Below are 20489 nucleotides of genomic sequence, written 5' to 3' on the forward strand. Positions count from 1 at the left end.
TCATTGTTTCTTATGTTTCACATTATCATTCCAACCGAGATGAACCAACATCAGTGAAGGCTGTGGGAGACTGACAAATTGTTAGTCTTCCAAATTCTCTTGCTTCTTGTTCAGAGTTTCATTATAATCCTTAAGATATACCAACTGTTCACTATGATAATTTCAGGCAGTATGAGCTACAGCCATGGAAACCAAATGAAGTCTTCATTCTGAAATTTCAGTAACATTGCATCCTTGTAAGATACACACACACACACACACACAAACACTCTGATATTTCAGATCTGGGTCTATAGTAAATATTTATTAAAAGTTCACAAGTCAGCCGGGCATCGGTGGTGCATGCCTTTAATCTCAGCACTCGAGAGGCAGAGCCAGGCTGATCTCTGTGAGTTCGAGGTCAGCCTGGTCTACAAAGTGAGATCCAGGACAGGTACCAAAACCACACAGAGAAACCCTGTCTCGAAAAACCAAAATAAATAAATAAATAAAGTTCACAAATTTCCTTTACTTTGAATGCAATAGAGTAGCTCTGACGACGCATTTGCTAGAAGCAGACCTTCCTCAAAACATGTGCTTCAGGATGTACTGATACTGTCTTTCAATTCCAATGTGAAGGTGTGGCTGATGTTGCTTGTTCTCTGGGGAATAAAGATGGGCACAGCCAGTAGAGTATATTGACTTATCAAGGCTCTGAATCTTTCTCTGGAGAAAATTGGCCATCATTCTTAGGCTAACTTCTGCTTGCATACATAGTGATATATATCAAGTATAATCTTCTAGAAGGTACAGGGCAAGTTCTGATTCATTAACTCCTGTCAATTTCTAAAATTTCAAGCATAGAGTATAGTACAGGATGGGTGCCAGGAATGAAAACCAATACATTTACTGGAATATTAAGTTAGTGCACTTTTGATGAGCTCTTTATGAAGCTGAAATAAAATCTAATGTGTTTCCTATTCTCTTGAGTTTCCTCACTGTAAGTGTCTTAGTAAGGGTTTTAATTGCTGTGAAGAGACACCATGACTACAGTAAATTTTATAAAGGTAAGCATTTGGTTGGCTTGCAATTTCAAAGGTTTAGTCTATTATCATCACGTTGAGAAACATGGTGGTTTGCATGAAGCCATAGTGCTAGTGTTCTACATCTTGATCCACAGGCAACAGGAAGTGAACTGAACACCGAGCATGGCTTGAGCATATATGAGACCTGAGAGCCCCCCACAGTGACACACTTCCTCCATGAAGCCATACCTATTCCAACAAAGGCCCACCTCCTAATAGTGGTACTTCCTATCAGCTATGGGGTCCAATTACATTCAAACTATCTCTATAAGTCACAGAATGAAGTCGCTGTAAGTTGAAGCTAAATACAATATTGAGTATATTCAGTGTTTTGCTCCACAGACAAGGTTCTGGCCACTGACAGTGATTTTGTACTTTTGTATATGTTGGAGGTTTTTATAATGACATGAATTCTTTGTGAGGACACAGTTTGAGGATGGTCTGATATCATTTCAAGAATCAAGAGTACTACCTAGGGTCAATGCAGGACAATCATAGGATGTGTGGCCATCTAAAATTTCCTGGCCATAATTTGTTCATATGTAAAATGGAATTAACACCACTGTCCACATGTCATCCCTCAAAGAACTAAAGGAACTTGCAATGGCCTAACTGAATGCTTGATAGCAACAAAATGAAAAGTAGTGAATTTATTATATGCATTGCTATCACTATCCATAGAGACACAGAATCACGAGACTGAGTAAAAGAAAATCCTGGAAATATGCATTATAACCCCTGCTGCAGAGGTGACAAATAGATTTCTTTTAACATCATGAATACTACAAAACTTACAATTAATCCAATCAACATAGCACAAGCTTATTCACTTCAAATAATTTCAAAGAGGATTAGAGAGGCTCTTGAGAGGCTTCATGTTTAGAAAAGCTATTAAAGCAAATGAGGGCCTTGAGGTCATGGGCATGTGCACTGGGCAGCACCCACTCTTAAGCCCTGGTAGTCATGACAGTGCCTGGAAGGACAGACTCAAAGTAAGAACAGCTGGCCTCTTCCACCCACCCTGACTTGATCTCTGAAGCTCAGAAGCTCTTAGTTAACACTAGTCAAGCTATGTATAATGTAAATCAAATCTAAGAATTTAAGACAGAGTAGTTTAAAACAATTGCCTTAGTTTCTGAATTCACAACTTTCTTAATCAGGAAAGTTCTCTTACGAAAATATTTCAGAGCCACCACTTGTAGTTAGAACCTTCCTAGAGAAATTCTCTTTTTCAAATAGAACAGCTTCATTTAATAGCTTTTAAACATGCCCCCCAAATGGCAATTCTCTGTTGCCAGCTTACCTAGCATATTTGTTACGTTTATCAATGTTATGTCAAATACCTAAAAGAACAACTTAAAGAAGAAAAAGCTTATTTTGTCTAACATTTAAGAAGGTACAATCATCATGAAAGGGAGTCCCGGAGATGGAAGCATGAGATTCTGGTCATACAGAATTTCTAGTTAGAAAGCAGGAAATGATGAATTCTGGTACTCAACTTGTTAATCACCCTTTCTATTTCTCTGGGTATCCCATGTACATGATGGTTCTATTCTCACCCTGAAAGAGCATATCTTCCTTTCTGGGCTAAAGTGCTTTGCAAACACTTTCAAAGACTCACCAAGGTCTCCTATGGGATTTCAAGTCAAGCTAAGTTACCACAAAGATTATCTGCACATCTGGCTTTCTTGTGGAATATTTAGCCTCCCCCATTTTAAGCCTTCAGTGTACTGGTTGAATCAACTTCTGTCTTCTCTCATCAGAATGCTCTCCTTCCCCTCACCCCAATCTCATGCATAGACACTTAAATCTTCAGTTCTTTCTATTACTGACTCTTCTCATGTGAATTGTTAGGGAGCCTTTACTATGTGTCAAAATTCAGTATCCTATCCAACAATCTTGATACTAGTAGCCTATTAATTACTGTCCAAAATACTTGTTCTTCATATCAAATCCTAACTTTCTAATTTTTAAAAAAAATTTTGATTTTCATAATTGTGGTTTGTGAATAAAAGAGACATTTCTATTAACTACTCCTCAAACCAGAGTAAAAGGCTAACATAGCTACTCTAAGCAATGTAAGCAGAGTGATCTCACCATTTATGTAGGGCCTGATGATGACCTTTGCACCCTATGATTGTGGGAAGCAAGATGACTTGATTTCTGTTTCTACAGTAAATGTCTGCAAGACTATCTCAAAGCAAAGAGGCTTCCCACCCCTTTTTTCTTTCCAATTTTCTTTCCTGTATTCATCTTTAGACTAGTATCTCCAAGGTGAATGACTCCATGTTGGAAATACTTCTATAGTGGTGGTCAGTTTTGGACTATTAAATACATATCCACTTTAAACTTGATTCATTTTTATGCCACATACATACATGTGTATGATGTGCATGTCTGTACCTGCAGAAGCCAGCAGATGGCTTTGAATCCCCTGGAAATAAAGTTGCAGGTATTGTGGGTGTTGGGAACTGAACCCCTGCCTTCTGCAAGAGCAACAAGTACTCTTTAACACTGAGCCATCTCTTCAGGCCCAGCATATCTATTTTAAAAGATGAATTTCACTTCTGGACACTAGTTGGTAATGTCACTGCTTCCAAATAGTCAAAACTATTTATCCTAGGAAATGAGATTTTCCTAACAAGTATTCAGTGTGTGGAAGAATTCTCTTGACACTTCTGGAAAATTGTCCAGTGGCTGTTTTATTAGGTGTCATTGCTATATCATCTACCATTTTAGAAATTGTTATTATACAAAAGCCTCCTAACCATAGGTGCCTCCCTCTCAAGTAAATTAATATGTTGGTTTTTGTTGTTGTTTGTTTTTTAAATCAAGTACAGTCTTTGAAGTCTATCCCTTTTGATACTACTTACAGATTCATGAAGATGTTCCTTTTCTAAATCACACTCAGAAATGTTCTCTGAGCCAGATATGGTAGCATACAACTTTAATTCTAACACTCAGAAGACAGAGGCAAGCAGATCTCTGTTGGTTTGACACCAGCCTGGTCTGCATGTGAGTTTCCAGTCATTTACGGATGCATAATGTGACCCTGTCTCAAATAAAAGCAATAACAATTGAAAGAAAAAACCGGAAAGATTCTCAGAACTGTTCATTGTATCCCTATTTTGAATCTTCTCATCTGTAGGTCGCATCACCCTTTATCAAGTCCTCAAAGTAAAGCACTTTTGTCGCTTTGTAAACTTTCTCTTAATTGACCAACGAGTTTCTAACATCACGTTAACCTGGGCATGTCCAAAGCTAAAGCTGTCATCTTCCTCCAAAGTTTTTCCTCTTACACTTTACCTATTCTGCTAAGGGCATCACTATCTATGCATAATTTGGTAGGCATGTTTTTAATTAATGTAGAATGTCACTTTTTCTGTTGACACCTGTGTTAGGGTTTCTATTGCTATGGTGAAACACCATAACTAAAGAACTTGGGGAGAAATGGGATTTATTTTACCTTATTCTTCCAGATAGCAATCTATCACTGAGGGAATTGAGGACAAAAACTCAAACACATAGGAATGTAGATGCAGGAGCTGATGAAGGGGCTATGAAGGAATGCTGCTCACTGGCCTGCTCTTCATGGACTCCTCAGACTGCTTTCTTATAGAACCCAGGACCACCAGCCCAGGAATGACTCCACCCACACTGGGCTGAGCTCTCCCATATCTATCTCTAATTAAGAAAAGGCCCCACAGGCTTGCCTACAGCCTGAGCTTATGCACACATTTTCACAACTAAGGTTCTGTCCTCTCTTATGATTCTAGTTTGTGTCAAGTTGAAAAAAAAAAAAAAAAAACTAGCAAGGGCAACACCCCAACTGGTAACTCAAACTGTGGCACATTGTTTGATTCTTTTATCATGTGTATATGCCAATCTACTACCCTTCCAGTTATCACCTGATTCTGCATGCCTAGCTGTAAGGTCCAGGAATATAGGAATAAGATAGGAATATAGAAATACGCTTAAGAAATGGAAACTGACAGCCTTCAGCTTGGCTGGCAAAAAGGGATTAACCTTTAACTGCCTTCAGTGTTTTACGATGGGCTGCTGACAACCCAAATGTCAGTTTTCTTTGACTAAAGACTGCCCTTTGCAGCTCTGGGGTTAGCTATTCTTTGATAACCCCTACCACTCACTACCAAAACCAAAGTTAACTTTTAATCAGTTCTCTGGGACAGCCTGCCTTGCCTTGTTTCCTATCTGCCCCCACCCTATGGGAACCCAGCCATGTCAGGAGAAATTAATAGCAGGTTTGGACAAACATCAATTAACTGAGTCAAGAAGGGCTGCAGAAATATACAAATATTATTTAGCTAAAATCCCCTAAAACCTTGAAAATGGAAAAATTGTAAAAACCTAGAACAATTTGTCTCTAAAAGTTTAACTTCAAAATTGTAAAAATTCCTTTGTCTATGTCTAATGCTTTACTATAAAAAAGAGGCTCATAGCCCCCCCCCCCCCAACTGCCACAGCCTCAGAATACTGAACACTGGCTGTGGTCTTAGCTAGCTGATAAGTTTTTGTGCCCTGCAGTGAGATTTCCATTCTTTCAGGGGTGGGGGGTATTGGAATAAAATCTGCTTCTGGTTTAACAGAATTTGGTGGTTTGTCGTCCATTATTGTGTGACCCCAGACCCAACATAGTTTCTATATTGTCATGGGTCTCCATTAAAAATAAGTGCTCCACGAAGTGGATTTTCTGGATCTCTCTCTTCCTCCCTACACTGTAGCTTCTAACGTGACTGACAAGTGTGTATATCACCATTGAAGGTTCAGTCATATGTTTGCAGCATAGTTGAGTGTCATTCCTTTCTCTTTTTAAGATTTTAAATGAAGTTTATGTTCCTTAAATATGTACATTACAGGAAACAAAAGCCAAGAGGACAAGAACTAAGTCATCTAATCCAAGTATGAAGGAAAATCCCCCAAAAGAAGCTATGTCTGGATGTGAACAAAAAAACTCCTGGAAGAAAATTTTGTATCTACAGAGACTGATGAACCAGTTGGAATTTCTGTACTGTGGGAAGATTGGAATTTTGTAGGTTCAGAGACTAATTAGTTTATGTTGGGCTAATTTTAGCCTTCTGCAACAGCCGCTCCTTGCTCCACTCTGTATCTGAACTAACACCTAGTGATAATAAATAAAGACCACTGAGAAGCTATTAACGCTGGAGAACATGAGATTTCACCAATCAGAGCGCTAAGATGGTCATCAGATAACAGTTTAGGACTATTGCAAAGCTTTGCCCATCTCAGTGTACCTGCTGAACTCACCAATGCGTTTTAAACTTGCCTGGATTTATGGCTTTCTTGGTTTTCTAAAACTCAAAAAACTTGATGAAACTGCTTCCATGTTGGAACTTGGGATTTGGATAACTGAAGTCTGTGTTCCTGGGCCCTAGAAATGGCTCCAGGATAAACCTCTCTTTACCTGTAAGATGAGAGCTGTGTTTTTATGACACAAGCAGCTCAGCTTGATGTGTCCTTATAGACCCTGCTCATTGTGTTTTGTCTCAGCCCCCAACCTCAGCAGGCACCCCCTGCTAGCCCAAGGGCAGCTCCTGCCAGGAAACTGAATAGTCTGGCTGAGGATCCACACCTCTCCTCCTCCAGATCCACCCTCAGTCTCATCCCCAGCCCTGTAGCAGAAAACCTGCTGCCTTCTCCTTCTCCTCTGTCCTCATCCCCAACAGATCACAAAGATCTTCTCCCCAAAACTTCCTTTCCAAGACTCATCCTATTATTCCAGCCCCAACACCAGCAGGCATTCCCTGTGAACACACCAGCCTAGTAAGCCAGGGAAACAGGTAAGCACACTGAAGACCTCCACCACCCCCTCTTCCCCTCCCAATGCAATCCCCCAGTCTCATCTCTATCTCTGTAACAAAGCCCAGCTGCAGCCTCCCTTGCATGTCCCACCTCCCAGGCTACATTTCCTGTAGATCCCACAGAGCATCTCCTCCCAACTTCCCTTGCACCATTCCTGGCTTTCCTACAGCCCCTCCTCCAGCTGGTGCCCCTGCTGACTCACAGACCTCACAGGCCAGAAAACCAGGTCAACTGACTGCAGATCTCTTCTCCCTCTGTTCTCCCAGATCCAGTCTCCAGTCTCATCCTCAGCTCTGCAGCAGGAACAACTGTAGCAGCGTTCCCTGCACCCCAGTTCCCATTTCCTGTGGATCCCACAGATCTTCCCTTTCTAACCTTCCTGCCTTAAACTTGTTGCCTTGTCCTAGCTCATTCTTTGCTTATGACTAAGACACACTCCCTTCCTACCAGGAGCGATTCCAAGTATTGTGGAAAGATGGTTTCCAAGGTTGACTCCTTGCCAAACTGAGCTTCAGAAGAGTAAGTCTGATTAGGGAAGGAAGCATGCGCACACATGAATAGGGGTTATTGCTCAATCTGCATTCACGCCCTGGTGGAAACGGACTTTCAGTTTCAGTAGCTCTGGATGGTAGGAGAGAAGCACCATGGCTGGTGAGTTTTCCCTGTTGTTAAAGGGGCTAATTTGGTGAATAAGTCGTTTGGAAGGGGGCTTTTCTGGAAGCTATCAGCAGCTTCTGCAGATATTTACTTGAGCTGAATCTGGGGAAGGGGAAGACTGTGTGGAAGAAATTTGCACAGAAGATTCTTAAAGCCACAGAAAGCAAAGGCCAGGGCCTGAGAGGAAATGGTGCTTTACTTGCATCCTGTGCCATTTTGCAGTCTTAACTATTATGTGTCCCTAGTCTGACAGAGGGAACCAGATGACTCACAGAGATGTAGGCTGCAAAGGAGAATGGTTTATCGTTATTTCTTTGTTTTATTCATCTGATTTGAGAACATGTGAAACCGGGATGAGGCTTTATGCTTCTTGAGCTCTAACAGAAAGACAGTAACTTGGTACTCCTGCCTCCCCCTATATGCTCCTGTGTAATGTTGAGGGAGAACAGAGAACAGAGATAGCAAAAAGAAAGGGATAAGGGATGTATGTGAAAGAGACATTTTACTGATTCAGTCTGAAAGAGGCTATGCCCTCTTTACAACATGAAAGGGACACGTGGTTGTTTTCTTGACCTGAAAAGTCTTTTTGCCTTAAACAGACAACATCCTCAAGGCAAAGAGGAAGCAGTTCATCCGTTCAGTGGGTGCAGAGACAATAAATGGCTTGCTGGATGAACTTTTGGAGAAGAAAGTGCTGAACCAGGGAGAGATGGAGAGAATAAAAGCTGTAAATGCGACTGTTATGGACAAGGCACGGGACCTGTGTGATTCTGTCACTAAAAAGGGGCCTCTGGCATGCCAAATCTTTATCACTTACATTTGTAATGAAGACGTCTACCTGGCAGAAGTTCTGGAGCTTGAATTGGGTAAGAGCCTGTATGTCAGACTAAACTGAGAGTGAGTTTTATAACCAATATCTGATTTACATGTTCCTTATGCGGTTTGAAGAGAACTCCCTCACCTCAGACTCCAAAGTCCATTTTTGTGTCCCTGGCCCTATCATATCTCCTGTCTCTGTTTCTCCTGTTCCTTCTGCCTGGTCTCATGTAGCTCATATTGGCCCCCAACTGGCTGTATAACCAAGATTACCTTTGAATGGTGAATTAATTGCTTTTGCCTCTCTTCAGGTTCACCAGCTGAAAATTCCATCAGGACAGATAATTTCCAGGGAGGACTTCCTTCTTCCTCAGGTAGACCCTAATCTTTTTGGCTATTATCTTCATGGGGTAAACCTAAGTTGAGGGGATATGAGTAACTCCCAATCATTGATTCTATGATTTTCCTCCTTCTATTCTCTACATATCTTACTCAAGCAAATCAGTTCTCATGGCTTTACCACCCATATTTATAGTAAAGCTTTCGGAATTTGTCCCTCAAGTCTTAACTCCCTAGTTGGGTACCAAACCTTACATTCAAGTGCCTAGTACACATATTCCCGTCTCCTCTGGATATGAGTTTCTAACTCCAACGCAGACAAGCTTCTCAGTCTTCCCCATCCTACTTCCTTTCAGTGTTCTCTGCCTTTGCTAAAGCTGTCCTCATCAGCTGTTGTTCAAATGAGAAACCCAAGATGCAGTCTTAGCTCTTCTTTTCCTCTCCTACCAACTTTCAGTGTGTGACTAAGTTTTAATGGGTTCCCTCTCAAGTCCTCCCGCACTTTATCACACACCTGTTATTTATAGCATACAGTAATTGCCAATCATTACTCTCTCTACGGTTATCTATGTCAGCTATAATTTTCTTGGTCATTAGAAAAATAGTTATCATATGCCACTTGTACTCTAGACATTGTTCTATAAAATCTTCAAGAATAATAAGCATGAAAAACGATAGTTCTGATTGAATTGAACTTGAACAAATAAATATTACATGAATATTTATTTAATAGTATTTTTTTATCACTGAATTAAAGCTACCAATATTTTAAGCATAGCAATGATGACGCAAACCTTTATTAAGATAATATGGAGCTCAGTTAGAAAGTCAATATTCATAGTGTTTCTTACATTATAGAAGGTTGTTCCTTATTCGAGAAGATTATAAAAGTCATTCTCAATGAGCAAGCAGCTCTCTTTGTTAGCATTTCTGGCACCACCTGGCCTATCCCCAAGGCCCCCAGCTGCAGCCACTAAGTATACCTCTGGCATGCATGTGTTGTCAGTATTCAGGCAGATGCCTAGCCATCCTAGGATACTGTGGCCATACCTCACTACATAATCTTTGCGGTTGCACTAAGTGGCTCCAGAGTCTCTATGTGCATTCCCTAAACTCCCTTTAAAAGCAAGTGCCACCCATCCCCCCTCCCTTTTTCTGCACCACTTCTCTCTCAGAGGCAGGTCTCCAGGAATCCCCTCTCTCCCCAACCCTCTCAATAAACCTTCAACGTGGATTTGTTGCATGGTGTGATTCGTTCTCACCACCACTAAACTACAACACTCTTCCACACCAGAGATATTCCACACTGTTTCACATACCTACAATAGACCGAACTAGCAGAACTGTGTTTCCAGCCGTCCTGTGAGAGACATTGGAAAGGATGTGAGAAGATTGTAGGAGACTTTTTAAACTCAGCTTAGATGCGTCACACACCAAACACGTGTGTCTTCTATTGCTTACATCTGATCATTCAGACAATACGTTCTGAAATGCTGATAACAAGGATATCTTAGTGGCACAGGGTGGGTGCATGTTATAGACAGATTCTGAGAGTGTACAATAAACCTTTACTGGAAAAAAAAAAGCAAAAATAAGCTTAATTTACACAATATTAGAGCTACCACAGGAAACATTTATGTCCCAAATGACAGAAACCACTTTAATAAGCTTAATTTACACAATATTAGAGCTACCACAGGAAACATTTATGTCCCAAATGACAGAAACCACATTAATATTTCAGTGGTCTTCACTGAAATGGCACCGCCACCTTATGGAAGTTGATGATCCACACACACCAGATCCATTGCTAATAATGTTAGTTTTGAATAAGCTCATGTCTTTCTTAGGAAATGACTAGTGTTGCATGTTGCAAGAGAGGTTTTCCACCATAGTTCTGAAATAGTTTCATCCACAAAACAATGCTTCCTCTCAAGTCAGAAAGGCAAGTATTTAAAAAAACACCCAATTATTCTACTGGATCTATTAATGATAATTAATCTACATGTTTTATTCTATATTTCATGTAGTGTGACATTCCTATATACTTGAATACTTTATTCAATTACTTAAAAATACCTCTATTATAAATAAATATTTGTTTAATTTGTTGTTCCTTTATAATTATTTGTGCAGAAGCAAGATATCTTTTTCCAATTAATGAGTATTTTCCATATTTTTCCAGTATATTATTTCTAAGTAGTTTATATTCTTTTCTACAGTCAACACATTTTGATGACTTGGCCCAACTTGCTAAACATACAATTTATCTAACACCTTTTAAAATTAATCAAAATATCCTCATTTTAATTGCTTCATTTCTGTTCTCTAAGTACCTAAATAATTTATTCTATTTTGAAAATATACCAAGTGTACATCAAATTATTTAGAAGTACATCACCTGATTTGAAGATATTGAAGTTGGGATCCAATAGGAGCTCCAGGAGCTCATAGAAACTATTGTGAAAGCTCTCCCTCATAAGTTTGTGCAAACAATGAGTGATATGAATTCACAAAATTTGCACATTAATTTTAGCACTTACATACTACTTCACGTTCATTCTAGTAAATATATTCAATGTTGTTCCTTCTTTGGTTAATGTACACATGCAATAGAAAGTGATCCTGAGGGAGAGGATAGAGAATCGTTTCTAAAAAAGTACTTAATGTGATGGCTACTATTGTATACATGTTAAAAGAGAATAGGTAAACATGTGTTTTTTAAATTTTTCAATGGAATTAAATAAGATATATTTTCTACCTCCCCCTGCATGAAATTTCATCTTAGGCTTCAAATACTTTCTAAAATAAAGTAAAAATCTTAATATTCTGTGCTTTGTTCTTTTCTAAAATATTTGTCAAATTACTAATCACAAGATAGATCCTAGATCACACCACTGGGCATCTCTGGCTTGCAATCTGCCCATTAATGATGGTGTGTATCTTGTTCTACAGTGTGGTAATGAACCCAGGGTTGTCCTCACCTATCTTCACACATAGATAAGACTGTAAGAGACTTGATGTGAGAGCGCCAGGCTTCAATACATTCATAGTATTTTTGTCTTTTACAGAAACAAACCAAGAACAGAACAAAGAAGGCAGCACACTCCCAGGACCAAGTGGGACCCTCAAGTTATGCTCCTTAGAAAGAGCCCAGAGGATACGGGAAGAAAACCCTTCAGAGGTGCTGTGCACAGAATCTGGGATGGAGTGAGCTGAGGAATACTGAGGCCATCCTGAAGGGCAGTGCTTCTTTGTCACAGCCATTTTCATTGAAATGTCCCAGAGACTCCATGAGCCACTTTGCCTTACATAAAAGTTCCCTACCCCCTAGAATCTCAGGTTTGATTTGGAGTTTTACAAATTTGGTCCAATTCCTTGGTATACCATAATAGCAATAGCAAAATCAGTGGCTAACATTAGATACTTACTGTGAGTCAAATATTACTCCACACACTTTATATTAACCTTCAAAATGACCCATATTAGAGATTCAGAAACTGAATCAGGTATGGGTCAATATTATGTCTAGAGTCAGTAAAAAATTGGAGGAATCGGTTTTACAATTTACAGATACCTAGCTTTGCTTTTCAAAATTTTACTTTCAAAATTAAGGGTAGATGCTCAGAGACCATGTGGAAGTTTGGAAATTCTATTAGCACCTTGACTTAAGAATCAATTCCCTTCCTGTTCTTAAACTAATCTTCATAACGTTGTTTTCTTGAAAGAATTAAGAGGAGGAAACTAGGAACTACCATAAGCACATAAAGTAGACATTGAATTAAACAAGGCTTTTCATTCAATCTGCCCTTCATACAGATTTATCCAATAATGAATACATCCACTCGTACACGTCTTGCCCTCATTATCTGCAACACAGAGTTTGAATACCTTCCTAGGAGGGATGGAGCTGATGTGGACCTCAGAGAAATGAGGTTGCTGCTGCAGGATCTGGGATATACTGTGAAAGAGAAAGAAAATCTCACAGCTCAGGTAGTATTGCTCATAATATGAAAACAATGTCCATATCTTTCAAACCCCTAGATAATGCTGGAAAACATGTTATAGTAGCAGAAAACTTAACTCTTGCTATATAATGCTGGAAAACATGTTATTATAGCAGAAAACTTAAGTCTTGCTAGATAATGCTGGAAAACATGTTATAGTAGCAAAAGTTTGTAATGATGGTATCCTTTGGTGAGGAGCTACTGAGTATTACACATGCCTGTCAAGTGCTAAATGCTTTAGCCAGTCTCCTGTAACATCTAATTGGAAAATATTTCTACCAGTTGAATGATCTCAGGATGGCTTTTTATAATCTTTATGGCCTTGATTTTCATAAAATTGAAAATTAGATATTTTCTTCTCCATGTCACTCATTTTCATTGAATTATTCAAGGACTCCCTTTACTGTTTCTAGTGACATCTCACAGTGTAATGATAGTTCATCTAAAATCACTGATCTGGTCTCTTACAGGAGATGACTGAAGTGGTAAAGGAATTTGCTGACTGCCCAGAGCACAAGACTTCTGACAGTACTTTCCTTGTATTCATGTCTCATGGTATCCAAGAAGGAATATGTGGGAAGACATACTCTGATAAAGTACCAGATGTTTTAAAAGTTGACACTATCTTTCGAATGATGAATACTTTGAAGTGTCCAAGCTTGAAAGACAAGCCCAAAGTTATCATCATTCAGGCCTGCCGTGGGGGTGAGTTCTGATAGTTTAAATTAACAGGACATTAACAGTCTGACTTTATCATTTATATGTAGACAGTACTTTCCAGTGTTTGGGGGTTGATATGTAAATATCAAACATCTGTTTTACTACACAGTTAATAATGCCTTCTGTAGATTGTATTTCAAGTTGGTCAATATTTGCTTCATTTTTCACTGGAGAATATCACTATCAGCAGTCAGTGAATACATATTGATCTTTGGATGTTATTGGAGTCCATTTAAAGATTAAGAGAAAAAAGAATCATTGAAACATTCCTATAAAACACACACACACATATATATACATACATATACATTTATATTCACATATGTGTATGTACTCACTTTCAAATATATATGACTAAAAGCCAACTAATATGTTTATAAATAGAGTTTAATAAAAATTTCAAGGAAACAGTAATTCCCTTGGAAATTGTTAGTAACATAAAACGAATTTTGTCTTCCTAGAGAACCGAGGAGTGGTGCTGGTAAAAGATTCAGTAGAAGACACTGGAAAGAAATTCCTAGTGGATGCGGACTTGGAAGATGATGGAATTAAGAAAGCCCATATAGAGAAGGATTTTATTGCTTTCTGCTCTTCAACACCAGGTAAAGAATTTTTTTATGTAATCTCCAGACATAGTCTACTTCTACACTGCTTAGTTCGTGCCTTAATATATATCTCACTCCATTATTTTCCAGTGATAAAATATCATGGCTATTGATTCATTCTGGGCTCATAGGGCCTTGCTGAATGATTGACATTTGTCAGGATTATTGTTAAAGGGACTCCATACTTAGTATTACATAAGATGTTTAATGACTTCATATTCAATCCACTTTACCCACAGAGACAAAAATATACATATATTTTTTTTCTGAATTAGTAAACTCTTCCATGGTGCATAATGTTTTTCCTAGAAATATGAAGGATAACAAAGAAATAAACAGATGAATATGCACCCTAAAGTTCATTAGAATCTGAAAGGTGCACACCATTGGGTTTAGTCAGGACACCAGTGTGCACAGGTATGAAGTGTTTCCAAAATCCTGATGATTAAGACATGGAGACAGGAAAATTAATCACTGGACCTCAGGTCCTCCGAGCCCAAGCTGGACAAGCACCTGCAATCCCAATGTTGCTATGAGTAGTTGAGAGGGTGGACACAGGACAACCTCCTGAAAACATGACCAGCTAACCTATGCCACATATTGGAGGCTAAGAGGGTTTAATGTGAGATGGTTTTATATATGAAAAGAGATATTAATAAATAATTCAGTTATATGCTGAATTATTTATAACAGTAATAGTCAGACTACATCCTAATACTTCCAATTATTACATCTTATGTTAAGTCTATTTGTTTTATCTTACCTGAGATTTCTTTGAATTTCTCACCATCATTTGCAAATATACTTCTTATTGTGGCAAGGATTGAATAAGGCTATATGTATGAAATATCGAACAGTTCCTAAAAACTTAAACATTAAGTTATTCTTATTATCAAGGTTTTAATTTGTAATCTAACTCAAGTTACTTACTATATTAAGTATTAAATAAAACTCATTTGAGTCTTTCATTTCATGAATTTTCCATTTTGGGGGACTATATTCTTTTACACAAATACAACCTTAAGGCCCTGCCTCTGATCAAATAGCTTACATTTTATGTTATTGACAATGGTTACAATCTCCAGACATAGTCTACTTCTACACTGGCTAGTTCATGCCTTAATGTATATCTCACTCCATTATTAATAACCAATGATAAAATATCATGGCTATTGATTCATTCTGGGCTCATAGGGCCTTGCTGAATGATTGGCTACTGATATATTCTGGCAGATAAAGAATCATCTTCCGAAATATACCAAGTAATAAGCCTATGCATAGTTTCATACCATTGGTCACACAGACAGCCCTGATTACACTCAATGAATCATTAAAATGACAAAATGACATGCACACAGGAAAGAGACATATGAGTGGAGAGGTATTGGCTTATGAGTGGGAGGGAGTTAATGAGATGGCAGGATATAAACATAATCAGACACATTCTATATATGGAAGAAATTGTCAAAGAAAAAATGTATTTAATTTAGAAATACCATTGCAAAATATCCACGTTTCCAACTTAAGAATGTAGCCAACTTTATTATTAGATTTAACTGTTCTTTATATCATTTCTTCTCATCTTGCACACACATTCCTCTCTGGTTATAGTCTTCTTCCTCTTTCCATTCTTGCCATCCATGCTGCTGGTTTCTGTATCTCTTTCTTTTGCTGTCTTCACTATTCTTTGTAAATGGTTCAGACTCCACTTGTCTTCCATACCCACTACCAAATGCAGCTGTAATTTGCCTGTGTAAATCTCAACCATATAGTAGGACCTTTTGGAAGAGAATCTGGACTTAGTAGGACTTTTAGGGAAAAAAATTGGCCTTTTATCCTCTTCACTGTCAAAGTATTTGCAGAGATACCTGCTTCTACTCCTCATTTCCTTTACCTAGCTCAGATATTTGTGGTGTATTATCTATTTTTCAAATACCTCTTTTTGGTAGAAATATTTACTCCCAGCTTATAATTAAGAATATTGCATTTCAAAATGTGCAACAGACTTAAGTCAGAGCCATTACATGGCATCCTGGAAAAAAACACTCAGATACTTATTCTCCCAACCTAATCACTCCCTTACTCTAGGGCCTGCCTCTCTACTAGATTTTCAGCTCTTTGACATCAAGAACTACACCATCTGAAAATCTGCATTGTATTTAGCAACTGCCTTGAGTAAGAGGGAAGGAGCATTCATTGAATTTTATATATATCCATTGAAAAATGGCAAGCAGTTTATAGGATACAATATAGATTCTATAATGTGTCCAGCTAGAGTGGAAAGGTTAGAGTGGCCTATATCCAAGGTAAGGCCTGTCATAAGATTTGGAATATGTTATTCACAGATAATGTCTCCTGGAGGCATCCTATCAAAGGCTCTCTTTTCATTGTGGAACTCATCAAACACATTAAAGAATATGCCTGGTCTTGTGACCTGGAGGACATTTTCAGAAAGGTAGGATTCTGAAGCTTTATCGATTCTACTTCCCTGGTCCTTGGCTATTTAGGCTGGTGCTAATGGGAAAGCTCTGGACATGTTTGTCTTGTAATAATGTAGTCCTTTCCAAAGAGCTTTGTATTATTGTTATTTCTTTTTGGTTAGTCAACAATACCTCCATGATGCCAATGTTTTGTGATCAAAAGCTTTAAGAAATAATCATTTTTATTAGCTGCTATCCTGCCCCTATTAGAAAATGGAAAAGAATCTAATATCCCTGTGTCCATCATATTTGTAATTCTAGCAAGAGAACGTAATAGTCTGGGAGATAGTCTCATAGCTGTGGTTCTTACAAATGCCTTGAGTTATTGTTTATTGTTATGCTAGTCAATGCAGTTTTTTCCATCTCAAGTCAAGATTCTACTCTCTGAAAATAATGGCTGTAAACCTCCCTTTCTCTTCTAGGTTCGATTTTCATTTGAACAACCACAACATAGTTTACAGATGCCCACCACTGAAAGGGTGACTTTGACAAAACGTTTCTACCTGTTCCCAGGACATTAAAATAAGTATGTTGTACCATTGTCTATCATTTGTGTGTGTGTGTGTGTGTGTGTGTGTGTGTGTGTGTGTGTGTGTGTGTGTATACAGTAGGGAAAGGTTGGATAAAGACCACCGAAGGTTAATAAAACTGATTCTGGTCCAGGTTGCTAGGTTTGACATAATTATTGGGGAGAGTAAGGAAACACTGCAGGGATGTCATGTTTTCAGTTCTCTGCAAAGAGCGTTCTTTCTTAACACTCTCAGATTTGGATGGGTCTTTCTGAAGGTTAGTTGTTGTGAACCAAAATTTTGAGAGGCCTATGTATGTTCTATGTGTCTAGATTTCATCTCAGTAGAATAAAACTTAAAAATCCCTTGGTTCTTCTCTGTTTTGAGTGTATATACCAGAATTACAGGGTGATATAATAATCTGTATATACCTCAGCAGAATACTTACATTTGTGTAATTTCTCTTCCCTTAGGAAGCCAAGAATTCCATCATTCTGTACCTGTTTTGGGAATCATGTCAATTAAAAGCAACATTTCTCTAAATGATGCAATAAATCTCAAACAAAACTGAAAGGCTACCTTGTTTGTTGTTGCTGTTGCTATTGGATTTTCCTTTACTTGACTTGATGCTCAGAGCACAAGAGGAGGAACTTGTGTCTTTTTTATTCAATTAATTCTTTGATAATTTTATACATGTATAAAGTGCATTTTGATTACTATAACTTCATACCTTCTTTATTATTCTTTTATCACTGTAATTACTCTCCTCTCTATCATTCCCTTTCACAGACCCATGTGTCTTTTGTTTTTGAGACCTACCAAGTTTAACCAGGATCATCAGGGCAATCATGGGAAGGGACTGTCCACTGGAGCCTTGTAGATACCTTAGTGGAAATATAACTGCAGAAAATTAACTGGCCCTCTCTGTAGTGAATTACTGTTCTGTCTATGACCTCGTAACACCACCCCTAGATATGTAGTAGGTATCTGACCTACCTACCTATGACCTTGAAGTACCTGCCCCTGGGGCATGGCTTGGGACTACCCTTAAGACTTGAGACACATGTAGGCTGGTTTCTTCTCTTGCTCATGGGCTGGATGGTGCAGACAGTCTCAGTGGCAGAACAGCATTAGACTGTACCTCAGCTTTCCAGGATAAATCTCCTGTGCTGTAGTGAGTTTCCCCCCTAATAAATTCCTTTACCCTTTAAGCAGACTCCATGGATTTCTCACATTATCTGGACCCACAACCCTGTGATTAAGAGTCCCATGATCTACCAATTGAAACTAATTTAGCAAACTATCAGCCTTAGATAAATTGCACTGTTATGGATTCTTATATATTGATACAATTTAAACTATTTTTCTACTCCTATGTAAGATAATTTGTATATTGATACAAATTCAAAACTATAATTGTCATATTGTACACATGTTCCTACTTGTGTTTGAAATATTTTGTATATTGACACAAATGGAAAATTATATTTATCATATTGTATGTATGTTCTACCTTTGTTTAGGATATTTTGTATATTGATACATATTAAGGATATTGTTATCATATTGCACTATACATTTCTACCTCTGTTTAAGATATTTTGTGTGTTGTCACAATTTTGAGGTCATTGTCCTTACACTATACATCAGTTTATAGACTGTTTACCTTGATATGTGAAGCCTTAGTCCTTAGGTTATTTAGGTGGGTAAGACTTACAGATTAATAGTCATCTATAGTTATGTTAGTTAGGTTTTCCAGATTTACAGAAACTTACGTCAGATGGATAGGAATCTTTAAATGCTTCATAGACCTAGGGAACATGACATTTAAAATGTTTTGATAACTTAGAATTCTGTTAATGTTGAGACACGATTGCTCCTGGAAGGACCAATCTACTCCCTTAAGAGAATGCTGGGCTTCTAAGACACTCCATTTGAAAGTTTGTCTTCTTCTTGGCACAAAATGGCCTGCTGGGCAAAGAACTGCCCTTGCCTCGACTGCTGACAGTACGAAGGCTGTCCTTTCTGGATGAGCAGGACACAAGGAAAAGTGACTACTGAAACTTGCCAAAACAGGTTAAGATGGTCACTCAAAATTCTTGCTTCTGAAAATGGTCTGTCAGATATTTTAGTCCTTTAGTCAAAAATGGATGCCCCAATTGTGCTGAGAATCTTTAGGTGACTGTCCAGGCTGCTAGCTGTCTCTGTCTATTCTCAAATTTTTTTCAGAAGTTGCTTGTTTGCACTTCCTGTTTTCTCAGGTAATACTATTTTCCTTCTCAAGTCTTTGATTGGGTTGAAGACTAGATAGTTACAGTTATAATCCTCTCATATATCTTTGCTAAGAATATTTCAGATAATAAAGTTAGATTCTTTAGGATAGAACAACTATCAGAGTATCTCTGTAGCATGCCATTTACCTATATTCTGGACACTTCTAGATTTTAGTATGTGTCTCTTGTTTGATGTTGCTCTTGCTGGTTGTATTTCTATTTTGTTTATGTTATTACCTTTCCCCTCTCCTGGACAATACTTGATAATTGTGCCTATTGTATATAGTTTTGTATTAGGTTAGAATTTTCTTATTTAAACAAAAGGAGGACATGTAGTGAATAGCTGTTCTGTCTCTGACCTTATAATACTACCCCTAGAGATGTAGCAGGTAACTATCCTACCTACCTATGACCTTGAAGTACTTGCCCTTGGGACATGGCCCAGGGCTACCCTTAAAACCTGAGATGCATGTAAGCCATGCTGGATTCTTTTCTCACTCATGGGCTGGATGGTGTAGACTGTCTCAGGCAGAACAGCATTGGACTGTACCTCAGCTTTCCAGGACCCTACAATAAATCTCCCATGCTGTAGTGAGTTTTCTCCCCTAATAAATTCATTCACCTTTTAAGCAGACTCCATGGATTTCTCATATTACCTCCCAGAATCCCTTAGTAGCCAGGGTGTCAACAGAATTCTTAGACTTGGCTCTTGAGGCTGAATTGGCTGGGCACCATTATTTCTTTTAAGGTATCATTTGCTTGTCTTTCTCTATACACATATAAAATTGATATCTTCACCACAGGTGTGTGAATTCCTAGAATTTAGAGCTCAGCAGAAGAGATATAGGAAATAGAACTGGGAAGGTGACAGCCAAAATGAAAAATGACATTTCAAAGTGAAGTGCTTACTACTATTGAGGCTTTCACAAGAACCTAGCAATTTCTACATGCTGTTATACTTCAGGGTTTCAAAGAAAATATTGATTTGGTCCAGAACCTTAAAATTTCAAAATCTCATTGTGAAGGTAAAACAGTCAGCACCCCTAGCAAATATGGAATAATTAGCAGACACACATGACACTGAACAGATATTCACTTGTGATACTCAACAGCATTTGTTAGGTTAAGAAAGAGCTGAGAGAAAGGCCCTCCACATGCCCCTTTCTAACCCATCCCAT

General features: G+C 38.3%; 1 protein-coding gene across 1 annotated transcript; it reads left to right on the forward strand.

The window, feature by feature from the left end:
* Positions 1-7436: 7436 nt before the first annotated feature.
* Casp1 (caspase 1) lies at positions 7437-17611 on the forward strand. Its single transcript, XM_059267272.1, has 10 exons — positions 7437-7556; positions 8162-8428; positions 8690-8752; positions 11789-11901; positions 12537-12710; positions 13195-13429; positions 13906-14046; positions 16395-16504; positions 16952-17055; positions 17512-17611. The coding sequence occupies exons 1-9, from the start codon at positions 7550-7552 to the stop codon at positions 17048-17050; spliced, it is 1209 nt and encodes a 402-aa protein (XP_059123255.1). The 5' UTR covers positions 7437-7549; the 3' UTR covers positions 17051-17055; positions 17512-17611.
* Positions 17612-20489: the final 2878 nt, after the last annotated feature.

The sequence above is a fragment of the Peromyscus eremicus genome, chromosome 7 (assembly GCF_949786415.1).
Source record: "Peromyscus eremicus chromosome 7, PerEre_H2_v1, whole genome shotgun sequence".
NCBI lineage: Eukaryota > Metazoa > Chordata > Mammalia > Rodentia > Cricetidae > Peromyscus > Peromyscus eremicus.

What these genes read in the sequence shown, in the direction of transcription:
- Casp1 (XM_059267272.1), top strand. An exon ending in AGGACTTCCTTCTTCCTCAG is followed by an intron (nt 8,753 to 11,788) that starts GTAGACCCTAAT and finishes TGTCTTTTACAG; the next exon opens with AAACAAACCAAGAACAGAAC. An exon ending in TTTCTGCTCTTCAACACCAG is followed by an intron (nt 14,047 to 16,394) that starts GTAAAGAATTTT and finishes TGTTATTCACAG; the next exon opens with ATAATGTCTCCTGGAGGCAT.